Source organism: Pleurodeles waltl, chromosome 2_2, assembly GCF_031143425.1.
Source record: "Pleurodeles waltl isolate 20211129_DDA chromosome 2_2, aPleWal1.hap1.20221129, whole genome shotgun sequence".
Lineage (NCBI taxonomy): Eukaryota > Metazoa > Chordata > Amphibia > Caudata > Salamandridae > Pleurodeles > Pleurodeles waltl.
The window spans coordinates 642,652,731-642,675,033 of record NC_090439.1 but is presented as its reverse complement, the minus strand read 5'-3'; the positions used below and the strand labels follow the sequence as shown (position 1 = coordinate 642,675,033).

General features: G+C 48.3%; 1 protein-coding gene across 1 annotated transcript in view; it reads right to left on the bottom strand.

Moving 5' to 3' along the window:
• LOC138273698 (lipoxygenase homology domain-containing protein 1-like) overlaps positions 1–22,303 on the bottom strand; it is a 504,427-nt gene that overhangs the window by 25,668 nt on the left and 456,456 nt on the right. Inside the window, exon 11 of the mRNA XM_069218898.1 lies at positions 6,802–6,877. Coding sequence (XP_069074999.1) covers positions 6,802–6,877 — 76 coding nt within the window. The remainder of the gene's footprint in view (positions 1–6,801; positions 6,878–22,303) is intronic.

The following is a 22,303-nucleotide window of genomic DNA, read 5'->3' as shown; positions in this document are numbered from 1 at the left end:
AAGGAAAGCATCAAGGTGAAAGTCCACAAGATGCTGGAATTGGGAGTCATTGAGCACTCTGACAGCCCCTGGGCTAGCCCAGTGGTCTTAGTCCCCAAACCTCACACCAAGGCTGGCAAGAGAGAGATGAGGTTTTGTGTGGACTACAGAGGACTTAATTCCGTCACCTAGACAGATGCCCATCCCATTCCAAGGGCAGATGAATTGATTGATAAATTGGGTGCTGCTAGATAATTGAGTACCTTTGACTTGACAGCAAGGTACTGGCAAATCAAAATGGCACCAGGAGCAAAAGAAAAGACAGCATTCTCCACACCTGATGGGCATTATCAGTTTACTGTAATGCCCTTTGGCTTAAAGAATGCCCCTGCCACCTTCCAAAGGTTGGTGAATCAAGTCCTTGCTGGCTTGGAGTCCTTTATTGCAGCTTATCTTGACGATATTGCTGTCTTAAGCTCCAGCTGGCAAGATCACCTGGTCTACCCGAAGAAGGTTTTGAAGGCCCTGCAAGCAGCAGGCCTCTCTATCAAGGCATCCAAATGTCAGATGGGGCAGGGAACTGTGGTTTACTTGGGACACCTTACAGGTGGAGGCCAAGTCAGCCACTCCAACTGGACTGGGTAGCTCCAAAAACCCAGACTCAAGTCAGGGCATTCCTTGGCTTGACTGGTTACTACAGGAGGTTTGTGAAGGGATATGGATCCATAGTGACACCCCTCACAGAGCTTACCTCTAAGAAGATGCTCAAGAAGGTAAACTGGACTATAGAATGCCAACAGGCCTTTGACACCCTGAAACAAGCTATGTGCACAGCACCAGTTCTAAAAGCTCCAGATTACTCCAAGCAGTTCATTGTGCAGACTGATGCCTCTGAACATGGGATAGGGGCAGTTTTGTCCCAAACAAATGATGATGGCCTTGACCAGCCTGTTGCTTTCATTAGCAGGAGGTTACTCCCCAGGGAGCAGCGTTGGAGTGCCATTGAGAGGGAGGCCTTTGCTGTGGTTTGGTCCCTGAAGAAGCTGAGACCATACCTCTTTGGTACTCACTTTGTAGTTCAAACTGACCACAGACCTCTCAGATGGCTAATGCAAATGAAAGGTGAAAATCCAAAACTGTTGAGGTGGTCCATCTCCCTACAGGAAATGGACTTTATAGTGGAACACAGACCTGTGACTGCCCATGCCAATGCAGATGGCCTTTCCAGGTTCTTCCACTTAGAAAATGAAGACTCTCTTGGGAAAGGTTAGTCTCATCCTCTTTCGTTTGGGGGGGGGGGGTTGTGTAAGGAAATGCCTCCTTGTCATGGTTACCCCCTGACTTTTTGCCTTTGCTGATGCCAAGTTATGATTTGAAAGTGTGCTGAGGCCTGCTAATCAGGCCCCAGCACCAGTGTTCTTTCCCTAAACTCTACCTTTGTCTCCACAATTGGCACACCCTGGCATCAAGGTAAGTCCTTTGTAACTGGTACCCCTCGTACCAAGGGCCCTGATGCCAGGGAAGGTCTCTAAGGGCTCCAGCATGTCTTATGCCGCCCTGGGGACCCCTCACTAAGCACATACACACTGCTTGCCAGCTTGTGTGTACTGGTGGAGAGAAAATGACTAAGTCGACATGGCACTCCCCTCAGGGTGCCATGCCAACCTCACACTGCCTGTGGCATAGGTAAGTCACCCCTCTAGCAGGCCTTACAGCCCTAAGGCAGGGTGCACCATACCACAGGTGAGGGCATAGGTGCATGAGCACTATGCCCCTACAGTGTCTAAGCAAAACCTTAGACATTGTAAGTGCAGGGTAGCCATAAGAGTATATGGTCTGAGAGTCTGTCAAACACGAACTCCACAGCACCATAATGGCTACACTGAAAACTGTGAAGTTTGGTATCAAACTTTTCAGCACAATAAATACACACTGATGCCAGTGTGCACTTTATTGTAAAAAATACCCCCAGGGGGAATCTTAGAGATGCCCCCTGAAAACATACCCGACTTCCAGTGTGGGCTGACTAGTTTTGCCAGCCTGCCACACACCAAACATGTTGCTGGCCACATGGGGAGAGTGCCTTTGTCACTCTGTGGCCAGGAACAAAGCCTGTACTGGGTGGAGGTGCTTCCCACCTCCCCCTGCAGGAACTGTAACACCTGGCGGTGAGCCTCAAAGGCTCACCCCCTTTGTTACAGCGCCACAGGGCATCCCAGCTAGTGGAGATGCCCGCCCCTCTGGCCACTGCCCCCATTTTTGGCGGCAAGGCTGGAGGAGATAATGAGAAAAAGAAGGAGGAGTCACTGGCCAGTGAGGACAACCCCTAAGGTGTCCTGAGCTGAGGTGATTCTGACTTTTAGAAATCCTCCATCTTGCAGATGGAACATTCCCCCAATAGGATTAAGGATGTGCCCCCTCCCCACCGGGAGGAGGCACAAAGAGGGTGTAGCCACCCTCAGGGCTAGTAGCCATTGGCTACTAACTTCCCAGACCTAAACACACCCCTAGATTTAGTATTTAGGGGCTCCCAGAACCGAGGAAGATAGATTCCTGCAACCTAAAGAAGAAGAAGGACTGCTGACCTGAAGCCCTGCAGTGAAGACGGAGAAGACAACCGATTTGGCCCCAGCCCCACCGGCCTGTCACCCTACTTCGACGAAAACTGCAACAGCGACGCATCCAACAAGGACCAGCGACCTCTGAAGCCTCAGAGGACTGCCCTGCATCTAAAGGACCAAGAAGCTCTCGAGAACAGTGGCCCTGTTCAACAAACTGCAAATTTCTGCAACAAAGAAGCAACTTTAAAGACCCCACATTTCCCGCCGGAAGCGTGAGACTTTCCACTCTGCACCCAACGCCCCGGCTCGACCTGCGGAAAACAAACACATCAGGGAGGACTTCCCGGCAACTGAGAGCCCGTGAGTAGCCAGAGTTGACCCCCCTGAGCCCCCACAGTGACGCCTGCAGAGGAAATCCAGAGGCACCCCCTGACAGCGACTGCCTGTAACAAGGGACCCGGTGCCTGGAACCAACACTGCACCCGCAGCCCCCAGGACCTGCAGGAACCGAAATCCAGTGCAGGAGTGACCCCCAGGTGCCCCTCTGCCTAACCCAGGTGGTGGCTACCCCGAGGAGCCCCCCCTGTGCCTGCCTGCATCGTTGAAGAGACCCCCGGGTCTCACCATTGCTTTCTACACAAAACCCGACGCCTGTTTGCACTCTGCACCTGGCTGCCCCTGTGCCGCTGAGGGTGTACTTTCTGTGCCTGCTTGTGTCCCCCCGGTGTCCTACAAAACCCCCCTGGTCTGCCCTCCGAAGACACAGGTACTTACCTGCTGGCAGACTGGAACCAGGGCACCCCTGTTCTCCATTGAAGCATATGTGTTTTGGGCACCTCTTTGACCTCTGCTCCTGACCGGCCCTGAGCTGCTGGTGTGGTAACTTTAGGGTTTCCTTGAAACCCCAACGGTGGGCTACCTTGGACCCAACTTTGAACCCTTATTACTTGTAAATCTTGAACCTGTGGTTCTTAAAATAAACTAAGAAAATATATTTTTCTATATAAAAACCTATTGGCCTCGAGTAAGTCTTTGAGTGTGTGTTCCTCATTTATTGCCTGTGTGTGTACAACAGATGCTTAACACTACCCTCTGATAAGCCTATTGCTCAACCACACTACCACAAAATAGAGCATTAGAATTATCTCTTTTTGCCACTATCTTTCCTCTCAGGGGAAGCCTTCGACTCTGTGCACACTATTTCTTAAACTTTGAAACAGTATATACAGAGCCAACTTCCTACATCAAGTTATTAATTAAAAAACAAAAATAGTCTTAAATCCCTTAGTGAACAGTAAAAACGCTGTTAGCATTGAAAAGTACCTGGGTAGCGTCAAAATAAGTCGCACAGGCGAGTGTATGTCGAAAAAGGTAAGCAGTGCATCAAGACCGTAAGTCATTTCTCCTTTTCCGGTCAGGTCGGCACGCATCGTTTTTCCTACCCGCAGGGGAGCGATGCGTCGATCAGGGCAGCAATCGCGTCCAGGCAGGCGTTGCGTTGTTTTTTTGCACCCAGCAAGGTTTGTGCCGCATGGTATTTAAAAACCGCGCAATGTGGGTTGCAACAGTAACAGACTCCATCAGCGGGTGTTGAACGTCGTTCTTCCAGCTACGTGAAGCCGGCGGCGCATCGTTTTTCAGCCGCGTCTCAGAAGGTGTGTCGATATTTTCCCCACATGGCAGTCTGTGCGTGGATTTTCAGTCTTGGTCTGCCAGCTTCACCTTCTAAGGCCCCAGGAACTGGATAGGGCACGACTTGGCAGGGCAGGAGTCTCAGCAGAGAGTCCGTGGGCTGGCAGGAGAAGTCTTTGATGGCCCTGAGACTTCAACAACAGGAGGCATGCTCAGGACAAGCCCTTGGAGATTTCTTCACAAGCAGCAAGGCACACAAAGTCCAGTCTTTGTCCTCTTGCACAGCCAAAAGCAGCAACTGCAGGATAGCTCCACAAAGCACAGTCTCAGGCAAGGCAACACTTCTCCTCAGCTCTTCAGCTCTTCTCCAGGCAGAGTCCAGAAGTGATCTAAAGTCTGGGGTTTTGGGTGCCCTTCTTATACCCATTTTGTCCTTTGAAGTAGGCTCAAAGGAAAGTCTCCCTTGTATGTCAAATCCTGCCTTGCCCAGGCCAGCCCCCAGGCACAGCCCTTTCAAGTGTAAGTGACTCCTTCCTTCCCCCCTAGCACAGATGGCTAATCAGGATATGCAGGCTACACCCCAGCTCCCTTTGTGTCACTGTCTAGAGAGAGGTGCAAACAGGCCAACTGTCAAACTGACCCAGACAGGGAATCCACAAACAGCCAGAGTCACAGAATGGTTTCAGCAAGAAAATGGCCACTTTCTAAAAGTGGCATTTTCAAACACACAATCTTAAAACCAACTTTACTAAATGATGTATTTTTAAATTCTGAGTTCAGAGACCCCAAACTCCAGATATCTATCTGCTCCCAAAAGGAATCTACGCTTTAATCATTTTTAAAGGCAGCACCCATGTTAACCTATGAGAGAGATAGGGCGTGCAACAGTGAAAAACACATTTGGCAGTATTTCACTGTCCGGACATATAAAACACATTAGTATATATCCTACCTTAAACATACACTGCACCCTGCCCATAGGGCTACCTAGGGCCTACCTTAGGGGTGTCTTACATGTAAGAAAAGCTAAAGTTAAGGCCTGGCAAATGTGTATGCCTGCCAAATCAAATTGGTAGTTAAAATCTGCACACACAGACACTGCAGTGGCAGGTCTGAGCCATGTTTACAGAGCTACTAATGTGGGTGGCACAACCAGTGCTGCAGGCCCACTAGTAGCATTTGATTTACAGGTCCTTGGCACCTCTAGTGCACTGTACTAGGGACTTACCAGTAAATCAAATACGGCAATCATGGAAAGCCAATTACATACACATTTTATACAGGAGCGCTTGCACTTTTAGCACTGGATAGCAGTGGTGAAATGCCCAGAGTAACAAAAACAGCAAAAACAGAGTCTAGCACACATCAACAACCTGGAAAACAGAGGCAAAAAGTTAGGGGCGACCGCGCCAAGGATGAAAAGTCTACCAGAAAGCAGACCCCTACAGTAAACACCTGCAAGAAAGATGTGTGACTAGTCAGGGGCCCATCTCTCTCACTCGCTTCCCATAAAGCCTTAAATTTACTTTATCTGTTGTTTGGATTTAGATTCTATTTTTTATTGGTTGGAAAAACTAGTGACGCTTCTGGGGGCTTTAGGGGCCCTCCAACCCTTGTAATCAGTTAATGTTTATGTAATGATTGTCTGGTTTTCCTGGGTGTCGAATAACCAGATAATTTCATATTAATAACACTCTTATGTATCTCTCATTCATCCAGAAGTAATGCACCGGTGCATCTATCTTGTTACTTTGCAGTTTCTTGAAAACAAGAAAAAATTGTGTAAACACCGAGGAGCTGCATAGACTGTAACACAGGCATGGTGGCATTCCTGACTAGGCAGCATAGGACACCTCCAAAAAAACTTGGAAGCAAACTGGAACCTGGGCTATGAAGTCTGATGAAAGCAATGTCCGATCAGATGATCATAAAACACAAAAGAACGATGGGTTGGAACGCTACACTGAGCAATTGGCAGTGGTTAGACATTGTGTTTTTGATGTAATGCCCTAAGTAGCAAGGGTGTGGTTTCTGTGCCCACTGTGTCACTGCAACCAAGCTACACCTAATCAGTGTCAAACCAGCTTTTGGTTGCTTCTGTTCAGGTTAAGGGAGCACCTGGCTTGGCAGTTTGGGCTGGACTGTTCCTACTGGAGGATGGCCATGACTAATGTACATATGCCTGGGTCCAAACTGCATTGTGGGCAAAGGAACAATGGGTTGGAAATGCTATCACGAGCGATTGCCAGTGGTTAGATAAAGAGTATTCCTCCCATCACATTTGTGTGTTTCATAAACCTCAATAAAATATCTACTTCTTATAATAAGAAGGACCCAAGCAATTTAGATGAATTTAGATGAATGTCATCAATCCATTGTAAACCTACTGAAACTGACACACCACCGAATCCTCTATGGCATAGTCAGTTTCAGGGCTGCTGTCTGACTGATGGCTAGGACAGAGAAGTGTTCATGTAATTTTACAAATAGGTTCATGATGAAAAAATAGTCTTAAAAAATGGACCAGTAGAAGATATTAAAGCATAGTGCTAATAAACCACACCAAGCAGCGAAACGCAGTAAAATATAGAACTAATTGTTATGATAATCTTACGAAAAACGCACAAACCTGTTGCAGGAGAAGGTATGCATTTCATTATCAGAAAAATCTGTGATTTCCACTTTTTCAAGAAACCAGCCACTACCTGTGTAGAAAGGGAACTGTTAGAACTTTTCTGTACAGCAATATAAAACAATATTTTACAGGCTAAAGGTTTTCGTTTTCTTTTTTAGTCTTTTTTCAATGTTAGCTATTGCTTGGAATATGTCCAAGACGTTGTTTTTTTCTGTACAAAGAGTGCAAATTGCAGGTGTTCTTTTTAGTTACCCTTTGTATAAATCTTAGTAATCTTTCATTGAGTTTCAGAAAATCTAAACTAAACATTGTTTACAGTACTGTGCTCAGACACTCAAGCTTTGGAGTGTCATGGGAACAAATTATCTACAAGACACTTTCTCTTACAACAGTGTGTTCTTTTCTGTATAATTTGATCTATATCTGGAAGAACATTTTGCTAGGTTCAAAATCTTTGGGGGTTTGAGAAAAGTAGGAGGGTACCTCACCTCTGTGTTTTTTACACACTCGGTACACAATCTATGAACCAGATCTGCATTTGAATGACATGCAAGCATGAAGGGGACACTATTTACGAGATTTATAGGGGACAAACAGAGAGAGGCAGACAGAGGGAGAGAGAAAGAGACAGACGAACAGAGAAAGACAGGAGAGTAAAAAAGAGAGAGGGATATGGACACAGAGAACCGAAAAACAATTGCTAAAGGGAATTAGAAAATTGGAATGTTCGAAGCTCCATTGAAAAATAATGGAGTGCTCAGCTGGTAGAAGCCCCGAGCTCCAACATTCCAATGCTGTGGTTCATAGCTGTTGCTGTGAACAAAGGCCTCACGAAGCCCCGAGCTCCAACATTCCAATGCTGTGGTTCATAACTGTTGCTGTGAACAAAGGCCTCACGAGCCCGAGGGGACTGAAATCCTCTCGGGCTCGTCAGGCCATTGTTTTTGTTAATTAGAAAATCTGCCCTCTAGTGGCAGAACGTTCTAATAGCCTTATAGCCCTCCGTAGCTGGGCTATACCGGCACTGAAATCCAGCTCCTTTTTTAAAGGCCCTTGGTTTCGGCTTAGGCCTGTAATCGCTGGTATGGCCCACTACGGCAGGCTATGAGAGAGAGAGTTTGAAAGCGCACACTTTTTCACCACTATATACGAGTGAGAAAGTTATAGGAGTGAAAGCCAGCGATCGAGAGATATAGAGTTGGTGCAACCAGTATCTCAGTTAAGTGGAAGCACATGTCCATTGCAACAGTGTTCAGGACTTAAACCCAAGTACTGTATGTGTGTGTAAACACAACAGCTAACACCTAAGTGTGAGTGCAGCGAGTACGGCCAAACAAATTGTTTCACATTTAGGAAGCACACAGAACATTCCGCTTCTTCAACTGTAACTGGAATCGGGGGTAACAGCAGAGGCAAATGAAAGAGACGTTAAAAATAATCCCAAAAATTCCATGCACCCCAGTTTTGAAAGGAAGTTTACAAAACTGAATGGGTCTTGTGTAAAGAGTTCAATAGAAATATTTTGACGAACACTCGATTAACAGATCCTTCACTGGTGTACTTAAACATGTGAGTGCTGGGAGGTTTAGTACCACAAGAGAGCAGGAAGTTATGCCACTGAAGTTAGAGCCGAATGGATTCATCACTTAATTATTCAGTCTTAAAATCTCCCGCCCTTACTTTTTATTGTTTAATGTGCTTGCCACTTACTTTTCCTCTGTTTCTATTGGCTGTACTCCTTTTCATCCGCCGTGCTTCTTTGTGAAGCTGCTCTCCTAGGTGTGCTTGAACAGGATGTTGAGCCGACGCTGAGGCTTGAATCCAGCTCCCTAGCGCCAAAGTCAGAAGTTCTGGCCTTTATGCCACATCCTCTGTCCTGTCCCTTCACTTGTATTTTTGGTACTCTCGTTTAGCAATCGCGGCTGAGTCACTTCACCGCCGCTCCTCACAAACCCCTCGTAGAGCAGCCCTTCTCAGTCTCCGGCTCATGTTCTGATTGTCCCCCTTGCATCTGCTGCTGATGTTGCACATAAAATCTATTGTATCTTCTGTTGTAGTCTCAAGCTCTCTTATACCTTAATTTGTGTTTCAGTGCCATACACAGTTGTTAAATAAATATATACATACATAAATATTAAAGCTCATTATGGGCCTCATTCCGACCCGGACGGGCGGCGGACGCCGCCCGCCGGGCGGAAACCGCCCAAACACCGCCCCGCGGTCAGAAGACCGCGGGGGGCATTTCAACTTTCCCGCTGGGCCGGCGGGCGATCTGCAAAAGATCGCCCGCCGGCCCAGCGGGAAAGCGCCTTCCACGAGGATGCCGGCTCCGAATGGAGCCGGCGGAGTGGAAGGTGTGCGACGGGTGCTGTGGCACCCGTCGCGCTTTTCAGTGTCTGCTAAGCAGACACTGAAAAGCAATGTGGGGCCCTGTTAGGGGGCCCCTGCAGTGCCCATGCCATTGGCATGGGCACTGCAGGGGCCCCCAGGGGCCCCACGACACCCGTTCCCGCCAGCCAGGTTCTGGCGGTGTAAACCGCCAGAACCAGGCTGGCGGGAAGGGGGTCGGAATCCCCATGGCGGCGCAGCTTGCTGCGCCGCCATGGAGGATTCCCATGGGCAGCGGGAAACCGGCGGGAGACCGCTGGTTTCCCGTTTCTGACCGCGGCGTTACCGCCACGGTCAGAATGCCCATGAATGCACCGCCAGCCTGTTGGCGGTGCATTCGCTGCCCTCGGCCCTGGCGGATTCAATCCGCCAGGGTCAGAATGAGGGCCAATGTCTTGTTCTCCTTGTTAAAGCCAGCAGTGCTGCAGAACCCTCCCTCAGTGCGGTCCCCCTTCCTTCACCAACCAGGACTGGATCACTTCGCCGCTTCTCCTCACAAACCCTCTTGAAAGCAGCCCCCCTCCATGGCTGCTGGAGGTGTCTCATTCTCCTCGGAGGCGGTAGAGCCAGCCAGAGGAGCAAGACCAGGGAGCCGTGCTGCAGGCACCAGTCATTGCAAGTGGTTCAACTTCAATTTCATCTCATGAACAGTTGCCAAGGCAGCCCCCTGGATGACACAAAAAAGCCCCAGGAAACCCACGAACTCTGATTATAACTATACTGAGCACCTTCCTTGTGTGCACATTGGGTTATTTCATGCATATTTGAGTTTATGTTTCCTTGCGGCCAGCAGACCTAGGACTATTCTTTTTATGGTTACTGAATCATGTGCTCCACCAGAAGGTGATCGTCGACACACACTATCAACAGAGTCATCCTCTTTTCAGTCTTGTTTGTCATAGCTATGACAGCAAGGTCCGCAAGTTGCACTCACCAGCAAGCCACCAATCCATATGAGGATCTAAGTAATGGTCTGGCGTGGCTCCAGGAACCAAAGCATAATCTGAACCACCAAAAGATCTATCATGTAAATTATAAAAAGGACTAAGGGGTCATTCCGACCGCGGCGGGCGGCGGTCGCCACCCGCCATGCGGTTACCGCCGAATGACCGCACCGAGGTCAAAAGACCGCGTCGGTCATTCCAGCTTTCCCGCTGGGCCGGTGGGCGACCGCCAAAAGGCCGTCCGCCGGCCCAGCGGGAAAGCCCCTGCAACGAGGAAGCCAGCTCCGAATGGAGCCGGCGGAGTTGCAGGGGTGCGACGGGTGCAGTGGCACCCGTCGCGATTTTCACTGTCTGCAAAGCAGACAGTGAAAATCTTTGTGGGGCCCTGTCAGGGGGCCCCTGCACTGCCCATGCCAGCGGCATGGGCAGTGCAGGGGCCCCTAGGGGCCCCATGGCACCCGTTCCCGCCATCCTGGTTCTGGCGGTGGACACCGCCAGAAACAGGCTGGCGGGAAGGGGGTCGGAATCCCCATGGCGGTGCTGCAAGCAGTGCCGCCATGGCGGATTCCCTGGGCCAGGGGAAAACCGGTGGGAAACCGCCGGTTCCCCTTTTCTGGTCAGAATAGCCCAGGAAGCACCGCCAGCCTGTTGGCGGTGCTTCCGCCGCCCTCCGCCATGGCGGTCATGGACCGCCAGGGTCGGAATGACCCCCTAAGTCTGCTTGTCAGGACACAAAATAATATCATAGAATGGCAAGATGATTGGTTTTCTTGGCAGAACAAATAACACATTGGATACCCGAACAAAACCCACTTGAGACCCAGATGACAATAAACATCTGCAACAATGTCTCAATGGGATAATTTCAAATCCACTATTATAGAACCTTAGAAACTAAGGGAACCAAAGGAAAGCATACATTTTCGAGTCAAAGTTTATATTGCAGTTAAAATAGCATTAGAAAGCACTGCAGTCACCGTTATCGTAACCTTTTACCTCCAAAATAAGGGTGTCTTGATGGAGGCATGTTTTGCCCGCAACTTTGCTATCTTGTACATGTATGATCTAGAACGCACCAAAATATTATCTCCTTTGAACTCCTTTCATGAACATATTTTGTTTTGGAAGAGATATTGACAATATCTTCTCAAATTTTCTTTAGAGGCATGTTTTAATGGTCTCCCCTGCCTGGATTTTTCCTTGAGTAAATGATAACAAAATCAGTATATTATACCCTACTATTGTACTCTAGTAATCACCAAAGAGGTCTGAGAGACGGCCTCCCTTATGGACAGTTCCTCAAGTTGAAGGATGATTGTTTTTGGGAGGCTGATGTATTGGCTGAAGAATTGTTGAATAGGGGTTACCCTAGACCACTGATCAAACTCTCTATGAAACGAGCTTGGTTTTGCCTTTGGGATAGCTTGCTTACCCTAAAAACTACCACTCTTAATACATGCATTCCATTTGTCTCCACCTTTGGTCCATCTAGTAACCATGTGAGTTAAATTAGCAAGAAAAACTGGGCAATTTTCCAAATTATTAAAACAATTCTGAACCCCATCTTTTTTCTTATAAAAGAGGGAGTAATTTGGGAGACCACCTGGTACATGTGGTAACTTGGCCCCCTAAAAAACATAGGTGATCATCATGAGTATGGGGGAGTTGGACCGCACCGCTGGCGGAGGCAGTGCGGACCGCGCATTATGAGTGCATATGTGAATTGTGAGCAATGCAGCCACCTCACCGCCTGTACTGCCAGTTGGCTACGACCGCTGCCAACAGTGGTAGCCATCTTCAGGCTGGCGGAAAGGCACATCCCACTCACCGTATTACGATTCATCGCCAACATTTCCAGGGAGGAACCACTGCCACACAAAGCCTGGCGGAAAGGAGCAGTATAAAAGGAAGTACTCACCGTAGGCCACACAGACGAGGCCAACAACGACATGGAGCGTGAACTCAAGATCTTCCCAGCACTAATCCTCGTGATTCACCTCCAGGACCGTCACCACTGACAAAGACGGCAATGGTGAGTACAGGCACCTAGAGCACACTGGAGGGAATTGGACAATAACACACCCACACACCACATGCATCCTCCACACCGACCACCACACCCACATGCACGCACACCAACACCCATACACACACACGCACCCTCCCCACCAACACCCAAACACACACAGGCCAAAAAATGTATTCACACAGCACAGATATATACATACCTGACACATGCAGAGAAATAAATAAGTGGATGCACATACCTGTGTGCACAACCCTACCATATTAAAACGCAGGACAACGGAATATCATTGCACCAACATGCCTGTGGGCCAGATATATTAAAGGAGTATAAGAAAGAAAAACAAACTATGTACAAACAAGGGCATGGGCCAGTCCACAGAAAATGTCTGAGTGTGCCCACAAGGCACATACTTGACTCTTACCACGACCATGGCCTCCACAGGGCAGGGGCATCAGTGGGGCAGGCAGGCACCTCAGGAGTCAGGGGGAGAGGGTAGTGACTCAGGTTTGGAAGGGGGGGACAGGCTTATGAGTCAGAGGGGGTGGAGGTTTTGGCTTGTCCTTGGAAAGAGTGGTAGTGGGCTTGGACAAGGGTGGGAGAGGGACCAGGCTTCCTACAAATTTGCATACTGGCTGGGGAAGGGACAGGGGACCGGGGACCGGGAAGAGAGGGCTGTGGAGGAGCTTAAAGGGGAAGGACTGGATCTGGGGAGGCCACAGGAATGTTTGGGGACAAGAGAGGGTGGGCCAGCGGGTTCAAATAGGTCAACACAGGAAAGGTAGAGCTTTTTAGGTGGAGGGGCTGTGGAGACAGGTTTGGGAGTGGAGGTTGAGAGAGCTGTTATAGGAGGTGTAGGTTTGCTGCAAGTTGATGCAGGTGCATGCGGATTCAGCTTATGTTTGGTGGATGAATGTTGTGTAGATGAGTGTAAGCGTCTGTGTATATTGGGAGAGGGTAGAAACAGTGGGAGCAGGCAGGCAGTCAGTGTAGACAGATGTTGTGGTGGTGTCTGTTGGTGTGGTGAGCGTGCTGCAAGTGTCTGTGTAGGTTGACGTGGTGAGTGCGGGTGTGGTGTCTGGGGTGCATGTGTAGATGACTGTTGTTGTGGTGACTGTGCGAATAGGGGCAGGAGCAGTGACTGAGGGTGCAGTGCATGTGGCTGTGAGTGGTGAGGTCACAGACAGGTAGGAGGATGGGGTGGGGAATGCAGTGGAGGAAGTGAATGTTGTCGTGTTTGCAATTGTATGTGGAGTGTGTGCATGCTTGCCGTGGGATGTGTATTGCTTGTGGGTCACATGGAGTTTGTGTGTTGTCTTGGGTGTATGCTTATCTGCATGTGTGCGTGGGATGGGTGAGGGGAGAGGGGTGCTGGAAGGAGACAGAGGTGGTGGGAGGCGGGATGGAAATACCAGGGACACTGGCTGCAGTCAAACAGGAGGCCAGAGCCTGAAAAGATCTCTGTAGGCCGGACATGGCACCGTGAATGCCTTCCAGGTAGTCATTGCATTGCTGCATCTGGGATGCCAGCCCCTGGATGGCATTCACAATGGTTGTCTGCCCTACAGAGATGGATTTCAGGAGGTCAATAGCCTCCTCAGTGAGGGCAGCAGGACTAACTGGGGCAGGGCCTAAGGTGCTTGGGGAGAAGGCGACTCCCACCCTTCTGTGTGAGTGGGAACGGGCAAGTTGGGGGGAGCTACAGGGAGGGCAAAACTGGTACGGGGTGGTGGGAAATGGCAAAAATTGGGTGGTCCCAGAAGGGTCTGTCATCACCAGGGAGCTGGTATCAGAGTCACTACCAGCAGTGGTACTCGTCTCCCCGTGGTGCTCCCCTCACCCTCCAACCCACTGGCCCCCTCGGCATTGGTAGTCTCTGGCTCCTGGGTCCCGTGGGCTGCAGGATCCCCACTCACCGGTGCCCCTTGTCCTTTGCCTGATGATGCTAATGCACTCAAGGAAACAAGTTGACAAACAGGGTGCGGTGGAAAAAGAAACGGAGGCAGGCTGTCAATTACAGAACACATATGATGTAAGCACAAATGCAGTCATGCACATCCCAAAAACTATCCCTCACCATTACCAGCTTCATTAAGGTAAGTACCTATGAAAGGAAATCCAGCTCCCACACTACACTGACATACTGACACTATACTATCCAACCACATCACCATCCAGTCCCTACATCCCCTTCCAGGCAGACAATGGCAATCTGGGAGTGATCCAGTTCCACTAATATCATATCCACAGGCTAACACATAGGACCCATTGCATGGCCACATTCCCACCCATACCTAGATAACTGCACAATCCCAGTGACTCAGGGGGCATGTTGCATTCCCACACTTGTCCATGATCCTGATACTACCTGCTACCCACCCTATTGCAAGCAGCTACACAGTAGAAAGTAAGAACAGAACAGTGGTGGTACTCACCCCCAGTGTCTGCTCTGCTGCCTTCAAGCGCCCATCCAACTCCAGATTGCCTACTGCCAGAATGCAGGCCATAAGGGGGGTCAGGGTCCGACGTGCACCCCTTCCTCGTTGGGAGGCATCCCCAGATGGGCCTCTGCGGTCTTCTGGGCCCAGCGTCCCAGGTCCTCCTACCGCTTCCTGCAGTGGGTGTTCCACCAGCTGTAGACACACAGGGTCCGCACTTCCTTGGCAATGGCTTTCCACATCCCTTTCTTCTGATGGGTGCTAACCTGCATGGGAGACACAGAGAAAAAAATACTGTAGGTCTAACTTCCACATTCACACTTGAGATACAACACCACATGTAACTGTACCTCAAACAATGACTCCCAATCATGCCCCTACACATATACATCCTGTCACACTTCACCTATCCACTGGGACATCCAACAGTCACACACACATGCAACTGCTGCATTCGCACACACTCCTATGATGCAATTATGCCACTCACCTGGTCCCCTGGTCAGGCACAAACCTTCGAATACAGGGTTAGGACCCTGTCCACAAGCTTCTTCAACTCCTCCGAGGTGAAGGCCAGGGTACGTTTCCCTGTAGCATGTGCCATTTCTACAACCAGAGGCAGGACACAGCAGCACATGCAATGGAGAAGTGGCCGTCTCGAGGTGCAGAAGTCAAGTGGCAAGGGCTACACAAAATAGTGTTGAGGACCGCCACAGTGTGCACCGTCACCGCCGGTGCTGATCATGATTGGCCCCTGTTCCCCATAGACACCAATGCTAACCTATGAGGAGTTGCATGGCAGTTCTGACCACCTACCACCATGGCGACTAACTGCAGCAGAATTATATCACTTCCACCTGTCCTCCACATGTGGGACAGGCGGCTGCCGTTTTACGAGGGTAACTCTTGTATACACAGTACAGTGACAGTGTATATGGCTGAATAGTAATACCTATGAGAGTCAAAATGGTGAAGTTACACATTCAATGCTCAATAGCATGATGCCATCCAAGCCTATAGGTGTATATGTCACTGGCACACAATCTCAACACGCCATTAATGTGTACAATGGCTGCCCACAACATTCTACAGTAATGTGTGTGCAGAGTGGTGTATGAATGTATGTGATACCCTTATACAGACAGTTGACCTCTACACATCATTGTGTTTTACTCCACCATAACCATCAACCCATGTGGAAAGGGAAGGCTACATCAGTGTACAGACCACTTGTTGACCTGGCTACCATGGAAGAGCACCAAATTATCATCAGCTATCGTCTGAATCATGCCACAGTTTGTGAGCTGTGTTCCCAATTGGAGTCTGCTCTACTGCCTGCCAAACAAAACCCCTATGCTATCCCTCCAACGGTACAGGAACTATCTGTCCTACATTTTTTGGCTACTGGTTCCTTTCAGGCAACTTTGGCTTGGCATCCGGTGTGCCACAAGCAATGTTTAGCAACATCTTGGCAAATGTCCTAACTGCTTTGTTTCAAAACCTCTGGAGTCACAGACAATTTTCACAAAGGGCAGATTTTACCAAACTTAAGTCTGATTTTTATGCAATTGCCACCATCCCCCAGGTGCCACTGATGACACACATATTCCCCTTAATCCCCCCCTCGAGCCACTGAGCAAGTGTCTTGCAGATCAATACATCTCACAGGTGGCAGCAAGATTCCCTGGATCAGTCCATGACACCTACATTTTGAGGAACAGCAGTGTCCCACAAATCAAGGCACAACTACAGGTAGACAGAGCCTGGCTAGTTGGTGAGTGACAATTTTGCAGTGCTACCTGACTAAAAACATTTGGCTTGTACAACTGTGTGTCATGTGCTATCTTTCTCCCTTCTTCCCAGGTGATTCTGGCTACAGTAACATGCAGTGGCTGCTGACACCTGTGAGGAATGTGAGGACGGGTGGGGTGGGGGAAACCAGTACAATGAAGCCCATGGTCATACCAGAAGAGTGGCTGAGAGGACCTTTTGGCTCCTGAAGGCCAGATTCAGGTGCCTGCAAATGTTTGGAGGAGCACTGTGCTACTCCCCAAACAAAGTGTGTCAAATCATAGTAGCCTGCTGTATGCTACACAATTTGTCCCTCAGGAGACATGTTCCACTACTAGAAGTGGAGGATGGAGCACTGCCATCCGTGGGACCCCAGGGGATGGAATATAGTGATGGAGAAGGATAAGGGGAGACGTGGACTCCAGGAATCGGCTGATTCAGTTCTACTCAAATGAGTCCCATGTAAATGTTGCACTGTGAATCTGACAACCCTGGGTAGGATTTCAGTTGCTGTGTTGCAGTGCTCCCTGCCCTTTTGCTATTGCTACATCATGGTGGAAGAGGAGATGTTGTTGGACACTCCTGGCCAAAGCTGTGACATGAACTTAGCCTACCCAATTGGAAACCCATTCTCCATTTAAATGCATCCGTCCATATCTGATTATGAATGATGGTTTTTGATAGCGTGCATTTTAAATAAATAACAACATTTGTTGGTGTGCTCAGTGTTTATTGAAGGGTTGAGACAATAGGTATCTTATAGTGCAAGGGAGTGGGCAGATGGTGAACAATATACTCAGTGCAATGTCCACAGCTACTGATAGCACAGGGGCAGTGTCCATGGGGCCATAGATAAATGCACATATGGCAGTGGAAAGTCAACAAGGTGGCTCAGTGGTATACAACAGAGACAGATCAGGGCAGAGTCACTTCCTGGTGGTGTGCTTGACCTTGGCTACAGTGTCACTGGGATGTCTGGGTCTCTGGCCACGTAGCGAGGGGGTTCCTGGGCTACAGGGAAAGGGGTGCTGGTGGCCTGTGAGTTCTCTGGCAGGGCCACCATTCCACTGGCTGCTGCTGAGGTTGAGGGCTGGGCTGTAAGACTAAGGCATGATGTTGAGCATCCTCAGCAGCACCCCTGCAATGGTGGCCATGCTGGCATTCAGTTGTTTCCATTGCTCCATGGCCTCCCTCTGGTGTGCCACCTGCAGCCTCTGGTTCTCCTGTAACGTGGCCAGGTTCTGGCCCATCCTGTCCTGGGAGTTGTGGTATGCCCCCAGGACCTCTGAGATTGCCTCATAGGCTGCAGAGTCTATCCTTGACCCACACCCCTGGGCCACTGATACCCTCCCAGTGGCCCTGGCCCCCTGTGCCTGTGTCCCCAGCACAGGTCCCCCAGTCCGACTTGCACTGGGACCTTCATCGTCCTGCCTGTCGGTGGGTGGTGACTCTGGTCTCTGTACAGGTGGGCAGATAGTCAGTGGCCTGGTGACACTGGTGTGGGAGCGTTTGGACACAGCTGATGGTGGTATCTGAGAGGTGGGGGAGTCAATGGTGTTCTGGGTGGAGCTTCTGGGGGGGCGAGTGTCCAGGGCTGTGGGATGGGCCAGGGTAGTCATCTGGGTCCAGACATCCTGCTGGACTGTCGTCACTGGGGCCTTCTTCTGCGGTGGACTGGCTCTTCTTCACACATCCGGCCGGGTGGCATGGGCAGTGGTACCTGTGTGGTAGTACAAGTATTGTTTTATGACTCCTGCAATGTATGGGCATTGTGGCTTGTGGATGATGGTGTAGTTGTAGTGCTATAGGGGATATGGCATTGACAGTACTGTCCCTTTGTACAATAGACGTAGTATATGTGTCTAATGTAATAGTAGTTACTATTGGCATGTGAGTGTCCTGTCTTCTGCATCCTATCCTGTCATTGCCATATCCCTTCAAGCACTTGCCACCTGTTTAATTGACCTACTTCCCCAGGAATCTGCATGCAGGGGCCCTTAGGGATAGGTATCATGCATTGATAGTTGAGGGATTGGTGGTGCATTGTGGGTAATGTAGTGGAGCCTACAGTACATGCCGGAGATGGTCATTGTTCATACAGGGATGGTTTGGGGGTTGGTGGGGAGATGTGGGCATGCAGAGGATATGAGTATGGGTGTTTGGGGGATGTATATATATAGGATAGGGTGTTTAGTGGTAGTGACCGGGGTAGAGTGAGACATGCATTACAGATATGGCAAATGTTAGGGAAGTATATGTGACTTACCAGTCCTCCGTTGAGTCCCGTGAGGCCCTCCGCGTACAGGATAGCCAAAACCTTCACCTCCCAGTCGCTGTATTGGGTGGAGGAGGGGGGACCACCGCCAGTCTTCTGTACAGCAATTTGATATTGTGACGCCATGGAATGTAGCGTCCCATGTGGGTGGATAGTTTCCCACTGCGTTGACCGTATTGACAATCCTCTACCATAGATCCATTTTCCGGGCGATGGATGTCTGCTGTACCTGTGCTCCAAAGAGCTGTGGCTTGACCCTGAATATTTCATCCACCATGGTCCGCAGCTCCCTGTCAGTGAAGCAGGGGTGCATAGGGGGTGCCATTGTGTGTAATGTGAGGGGTGTGCACTTGTGTGCCATGAGTTTATGGTCTTTGGGTGTAATGAGTGCCTGGTAGTTGTTGGCTGACATTGATTTGGCATTGCAAAGGATGGTCAGATGTGTGTGTGTTTTATTGTGGTGTCTGTGGGTTTGTCGAGTGTGTGTATGTGTCTCAGGTGTGAGGGTTTCATATTGTCCTCTGTGTGCAGTTGTGTATGGTGGGTGGCATTATTCACCAGGTGGTCCGTTCCACCAATGGTGGACCGCCGCTGTATGACCACCATGCTGATTTGTCGATCAGAATTTGGTGGGCGGTCTGTTGTTGGCGTGGCAGTGGGGGGTTGCTGTCCTCCGACTTTCCGTTGTTGTTGACCTTGGCGGTGTGATGGATTTGGCTGTTATTTGGCGGGTTGAGTTTTTGTACTCATAATACGGCGGTATGGTTACCGCCACCACCGGTGAGCTTTTGGTGGGCACCAGCACAGCGGTCGGTGGTAACTCATCCATCACTTCTGCCTGGGGTTTATCACCCATTCTTGGTCATTTCAGATGTCAGAACTGTAGTGTTTGTTGTTAAACCACTAATGTGAAAGAATTTAAGGTTGGTACACGGATCTATCCTTTGAACCATCATACTAATTATCGCTCTAGTAATGGTATTTATGCAATCCAGTGCCCCTGTGAATAGTTGTACATTGACCAAATGACCCAGATGGTGAAAACAAGGATTATCCAACACAAGAGCAGAATATGCTGCTGGGAAACAGCACCTTTGGTCCCACATTTCCTCACCCATAATCATATGGAGTCTGACTTTTATTGGCAAGTGATCGATCTGCTGGAGCTCCCTCTTTTCAGTGGAGATTTGTTGCAACACTGTGAATGACGATTAATCTCTAGGTATGATTGGGTCTATCATGGCTTGAACATCCTTGATGAATGGGAGAACGCAGCACTGTGAACTATAACTATTAGGACTTTCTGGTCACCTTTCAGTCCCCTGTATAACACACTTTGCCTCTGAATTGTCCCCCTAACTTGCTTCTTTTGAACATCCCTTTAATTGGCTACCTGCTTTGTAATTTCAAGGCCATTTGGTAAATGGGGCCTTTTGAGGACTTTTGATTTATCATGAATAATGTGGAATGGAAGTAACCTCCTGGTTGTGTGATTTTCCATCAGCTTGGTCCTAGACTTTTTGTGACCGTCCTTTGCTATTTTAACATAGAATGTTGCTTCCTTTCTATATAATCATTGCTTTGACCACTTATATGATGTTTCTTTGCTTTATGGTATAATAGTTGACATTGGGACCATTGTTGGTTTACCCCATGCATTAATTTTATGTCTCTAGAAATTAATTTCTTTATATTCTGTGTATATGTTGTGCCTATTTCTTTCCCTTTTAATTCCTGACTGACACATTTGACGTTTCTATTTCTTAGGCTTCTTGCCATCTTTGTCGTGAGTACCTTCTATTCTTGGTTGGCCAGATTTGGACAATTTTTTTCTGTGGCCTTGAAAAGTCGAAATTGCCTCCTTTTCCTCAGGGTGATCTCCTAGGGATTTGTTCCCTTCGTTACAGGCAAATTAATACACCACTCTGATCGCGCTCTTTCCGGTCCTTCCGGGCACTCACTGGTCTCTACACCACAAACATGCCTCGGGGCTATCTTTCCAGTAAAATAGTTCCAGTCAGAGTCAGCGTCTGAGGAAGTTTGGCAGTTCTGAATCAACTACCACAGTAACGTTGAGGGGGTGTTGATGAGCTGTCTTGGCATATTTTTCAAACCGTGTACTAGTGTGATTCCTTGTGATTTATACACTTTGGTGTTATTTGATGTAAATTTCTGACATAGTGCGCAGAACTATAAAATGTGAATTGGGCAGCCATATCATGTAATACATACATAACGCGCTGTACTTACCTATGGTTATTTGTTTTGAAAGTGGGTTGAGACGCTTATTAGTGCACAAACAACGAGCTCCATTTAATAATTGGTGTAGAAAGCAGACTGAGCCATTTCAAATCGTGTCTCCTCTTTTTTACATCCTAGAGGGCACAGTGTCATTATGGATAGTATAACACCCTTGTGCCAACCTCAGTCACATATACATGAAGCTTTTTCAACTGGCATGTTCCCATGTCAGGTTGGATTTTGCACCTGCTCTTAATCACGGTTCTGTATTTTAACAAACTGGGGAAGAGTGTACTGGTTAGAGCAACAATTGCTCTTCCGTGACTACACTGGTCGATTGGGCCCTGTGAGTGGCTTTGTTGGGTAATCACTCCTTTAATATGTGTTGATTTTATCTTTGTTTTCCTCCCCAGATTTATGATTCATTCAATTATTGGTTATTCACCTTCTCTTACTTCTAATCAAGCACATTGTTGAGTAACTGGTAAGTTGTGAATGGTTACCCTTGTGGCTGTGTACATTCTTCACAGATTATGTACTTAAGGCGAGAGGTTGGAGCCCCTTTTGTAGGACTCCACGGAACCTGGTTTGACTTAGGGATCCCCATCCTTTTTCAAATAGTATGGCTTTTTGACTTTAAGTTAGTGTAATATAATCACTTTTTCTCATTTGATCAGAGTGGAATTGGAGTTCATATCAGGTTGGTGTGGGAGCATAGTTTTGATGTCGAGGTTTTCCTTATCTTAGCTTTTACTAATTATTCCTAAAATGTCTTTTCTTCCCTTCCCAGAACTACATTCTCTTGTTTGTCCTGATGATGATTCATAAATCAAGAAGGATCGACACATCGACCATTTTGTACGGCTAAAAATGAGGCCTTATGTGTCAATTCATCATATGTGAATTATGCATTCAACTCTCTTTTTCCACATGTGTTTAAATTGTATCCAACAAGGTCTCCCAATATGCTGTAGTGTTTGTATATTTGTGCACATAGTTGGTTTATGTGTGCTTCACTTGAGCCGTTGACAAACACAATATGATTTGATTATGTGAATGGTGCTGCTGTGCTTTTTAATGCTATTTTAACGGCAATATAAACTGTGACTTAAAAACGTATGCTTTCCTTTGGTTACCATAGTTTCTAAAGTTCTATAAAACTGGATTTGAAATTATCCCTGTTAAGACATTGTTGCAGATGTTTTTTGGTTTTCTTGACAGACATTGTCTTATCTTTTTGTGGCTCTCTGCACCGTTGCATATTAGGTCATCACTGCTTTTTAGGTTTCACACTTGTGCTGTGCTTGTGAAATTTCTTGTATTTAATATAAATCTTAAAAGGGCCTTACATCCTGCCCTTCCTTTTCATTAGATCGTATGCTTGACACAAAAA